This window comes from Acanthisitta chloris, unplaced genomic scaffold (assembly GCF_000695815.1).
Source record: "Acanthisitta chloris isolate BGI_N310 unplaced genomic scaffold, ASM69581v1 scaffold26557, whole genome shotgun sequence".
NCBI classification, from domain to species: Eukaryota; Metazoa; Chordata; class Aves; order Passeriformes; family Acanthisittidae; genus Acanthisitta; species Acanthisitta chloris.
The window spans coordinates 367-3691 of record NW_008682406.1 but is presented as its reverse complement, the minus strand read 5'-3'; the positions used below and the strand labels follow the sequence as shown (position 1 = coordinate 3691).

The following is a 3325-nucleotide window of genomic DNA, read 5'->3' as shown; positions in this document are numbered from 1 at the left end:
GAGGGTGTGGCCCTGTGGGTGAGGGAAAACATCCCCCAATGGTTTTTCCCCATGCAGTGCCTGAAATTGCCACATAACTTTTTATTTTCTAGTAGCAACTACCATTAAACCACTTTTATTCAGTAAAGAACAGACTGTGTGTCCCTTAGCACTGGGGATGCTGTGGCCCTGTGGGTGAGGGAAAACATCTCCCCGTGGGTTTTCCCTGTGCAGCACCAGAAATTGCCAGATAAATTGGGTTTTTTTTAGTAGCAACTCCCAAAAAACCACCTTTATTAAGTCCTTAAAAGAACAGACTATATATTTCCTTAATGCTGTGTGTGAGGATTGACATCCCCCTGGGTTTTCCCCATGAAGTACCAGAAATCACCACGTAAGTTGTTTCTCCAGTAGCAGTTACCAAAAAATGTATCTTTATTAAGTGGTTAAGAGAACAGACTATATGTCCTGAACACAGGGAGCTCAGCAGGGACTGCTAACCTTGCACTGCTCACAGCTTAAACTGCTTTTAACTCAACAGGTTTCAGTGACGACAACACAGGGAAAAAAACCTACCAAGGGGCAACTTCACCCCCAAACTCACTCTGTGCTCCTCCCAGAACCATCCTTAGAGGGTTTGCTCCACGTTTTCCATCTCAGCAGTCACAGAGGGAGTTTCCTCCACAGTCCAATCCCTGTTTGTAACACACAGACTCTGTGGAATCAATGGTGGTGGTGCACGATCCGTGAAAATATCCCTTCTGGTTCTTTGCCATCTCCCAGGGCAGCCAGGAAACCTTCCTGTCTCCTCCTCTGGGCTAGAGCAGCCAGGGATTTGAAGGTCTTTGGCTCATAAATAGCCAGGTCTGCCAGCACTTTCCTATTCAGCTCCACCTGGGACTAAAAGGAAGAAAATGTGCTGGTTAAGGAGTGTGATTTTGTGATTTGCAATGCTCAATCACTCATTATTAAACATTCAATATAATTAATGCTCTTTATTATTTATGTACACTCTTTCTTAAATATCATTAAACACTCAATGCTTAAGACCTGAAGCAAATTACCTTTAGGGTCTTAAGGCAAATTACCTTTTTTCTGCCCTCTACAATTCTGGGAGTGTTAAAGACTCTCAGACATGACTGTTGGGCCATGGATGTCTCATTACGCCACTGTGGAAAAATTGTTTACTGACTTCCAAAGCTTTTTTTACTGGAAGAAACCAAGAGCTGGAGAAGAATCTCTTACTCTGCTCCAGACCATGTGTTCCAGATTAACCTGTGGCATTTGTTTCAGCTCAAACAAATTAATCCAGTCTCAACAATGAAACCCAATTAAAAATAAACCCAACAGTCTCAACAGATGCAAACCAATTCAAATTAAAACCAAGCCTGAACAAATGAAAACCAATTCAAATTAAAACCAACATTTTACACAAATTAAAACCTGTATCAACAAATTAAAACCAATTTAAGAACGAGAGACAATGACACCAACTCTCTGCATTGTTCACTGCTCACCAAAACACAAAGGGAGTGAAAAGAACAGAGATTTCTTAGGGCTTTTGTTTCGGGTTGGTTTTTTTTTTTTGGCTCATCCAAGGTTTGTATTTTTAAATCTCTGGAAGTAAAATAAGCTGCCACTTCATTCCCATAATAGCAACAAGTGTAAAAGCATTTTACAAGTCTCATTCTTCAGATGCTCAGTAAAAGTTTTGGGGACAGGACAAGGTGTAGAGCCACAACTTGCAGCAGGGTAAATGGGGATGATGCAGATAAGGGAGAAAAACAGGTTTAGAGCAGAACTTATTTCCTGAAGTGAATGAAACTGCTTTCACAAGCCTTTCATTAGGAGCATGAGGAAGTGATTACTCTCCAGGTACCATCCTTACCTTGAGCAGGTTGCTTATAAAGGCTGAGTACTTCAAACCATGTTCCAGGGAAGCTGCTTCAATCCTTGTGATCCACAGCTGAAAGGGTAAAAATTCACATACTGGCTGACAAAATCCTTTCAAAGCAAACCTTTTGCCAAGCTGATCTGCTCATACTTACTAAATATATTTAAGTAGAATCACAGAATATCCTGAGCTGGAAGGGACCCACAAGGATCATCTAGTCCAACTCCTGCCCTGCACAGACACCCCAACGATCCAACATGTGCCTGAAAGCACTGACCAAACACTCCTGAAGCTCTGTCAGTTTTGGGGCTGTGACCACTGCCCTGGGGAGCTGTTCAGTGCCCAAACACCTCTGGGGGAAGAACCTTGTCCTGATATCCAACCTAACCCTGTTCAGTGCCCAACCAATCTTTGGGGGAAGAACCTTTGCCTAATATCCAACCTAACCCTGTTCCAGTGCCCAACCAATCTCCGGGGGAAGAATCTTTGCCTAATATCCAACTAACCCTCCCCTGACACAGCTCCACACCATTCCCTCAGCTCCTGTCACTGCTCACAACCTTCTCAGTGCACCATACACACATGAACTTCAGCCTGAGCTGCTTCAGACCACACAGGGACTGAAAACACTTCCTTTAAACTCCTATTTTCCACCCACTGGTTCTGAGGGAACCCCCCAGTAAGGAAAAAAAATGACTATTTTCAGTCTGCCCTTCTCCCATTTGAGTATTGCCAGCCAACATTTGGCTCTTTACCGCTCTGAGGAATCTCTTCTTCTCCCTCCTGGCTTTTGTGGACCTCACGAACGCCCTGCGGACGCTGCGCACTGCCAACTTGTAGCAGCGGTTCTTCCTCCCACGAAAATGCTGCAAACAAAACAGAATGTTCTTGTTCACTTAATTTCAAGGCTGTCAAACCCTTCAGTAATACTAAGAGCAGCTCATCTGCATCTCACAGCTCTCCAGAACAAGGATCACTGAATAGTTCAGGAGCATCAGCTAAGCCTTCAGTTTGTTGTGTGAGGAATCTTGAAGCTGAACAGTTGGAGCAGGTGGAATAATGTCAGTCCAGCACAGAGACAAAACCAGACCTCTCTGGGCTGTGGTTCTAGGGGGAAGATAACCACAAAACTATCTTCACCCAACCCCAGACTCATGCATTTCTTCTCAGCAGTTGTGTCAGTATGGACACAAGGATGGGGTAGGAACCTCTGATGTGTCCAAAAGTCATCTCAACTGAAAATAATAAAAGAAGTTTACACTCACATCCATCTAATATGAAGCAGGAGGAAGTAGCCAGTGCTGCACAGTCAGAAATAATTACTGTGGGCAGCTTAGGTGCTACAAACCCAATACACTTTCACCTCCTTCAACATGTTTTCTCTCAATATTATATGTGCTCCCTCTCTGGGTGCCCTTGGAAAAGGTTCTTCTCTACAGCAGTTTGAACTTC

At 43.7% G+C, this 3325-nt stretch overlaps 1 protein-coding gene across 1 annotated transcript; it reads right to left on the bottom strand.

The window, feature by feature from the left end:
- Positions 1 to 702: 702 nt before the first annotated feature.
- MRPL20 (mitochondrial ribosomal protein L20) lies at positions 703 to 2739 on the bottom strand (the record flags this gene model as incomplete). The annotated part of the gene is made up of 3 exons (XM_009078521.1): positions 703 to 879; positions 1868 to 1945; positions 2629 to 2739. Coding segments are annotated over 3 exons (366 nt in total), but the record flags the coding sequence as incomplete, so codon positions are not given.
- Between the last annotated feature and the right edge of the window lie 586 nt (positions 2740 to 3325).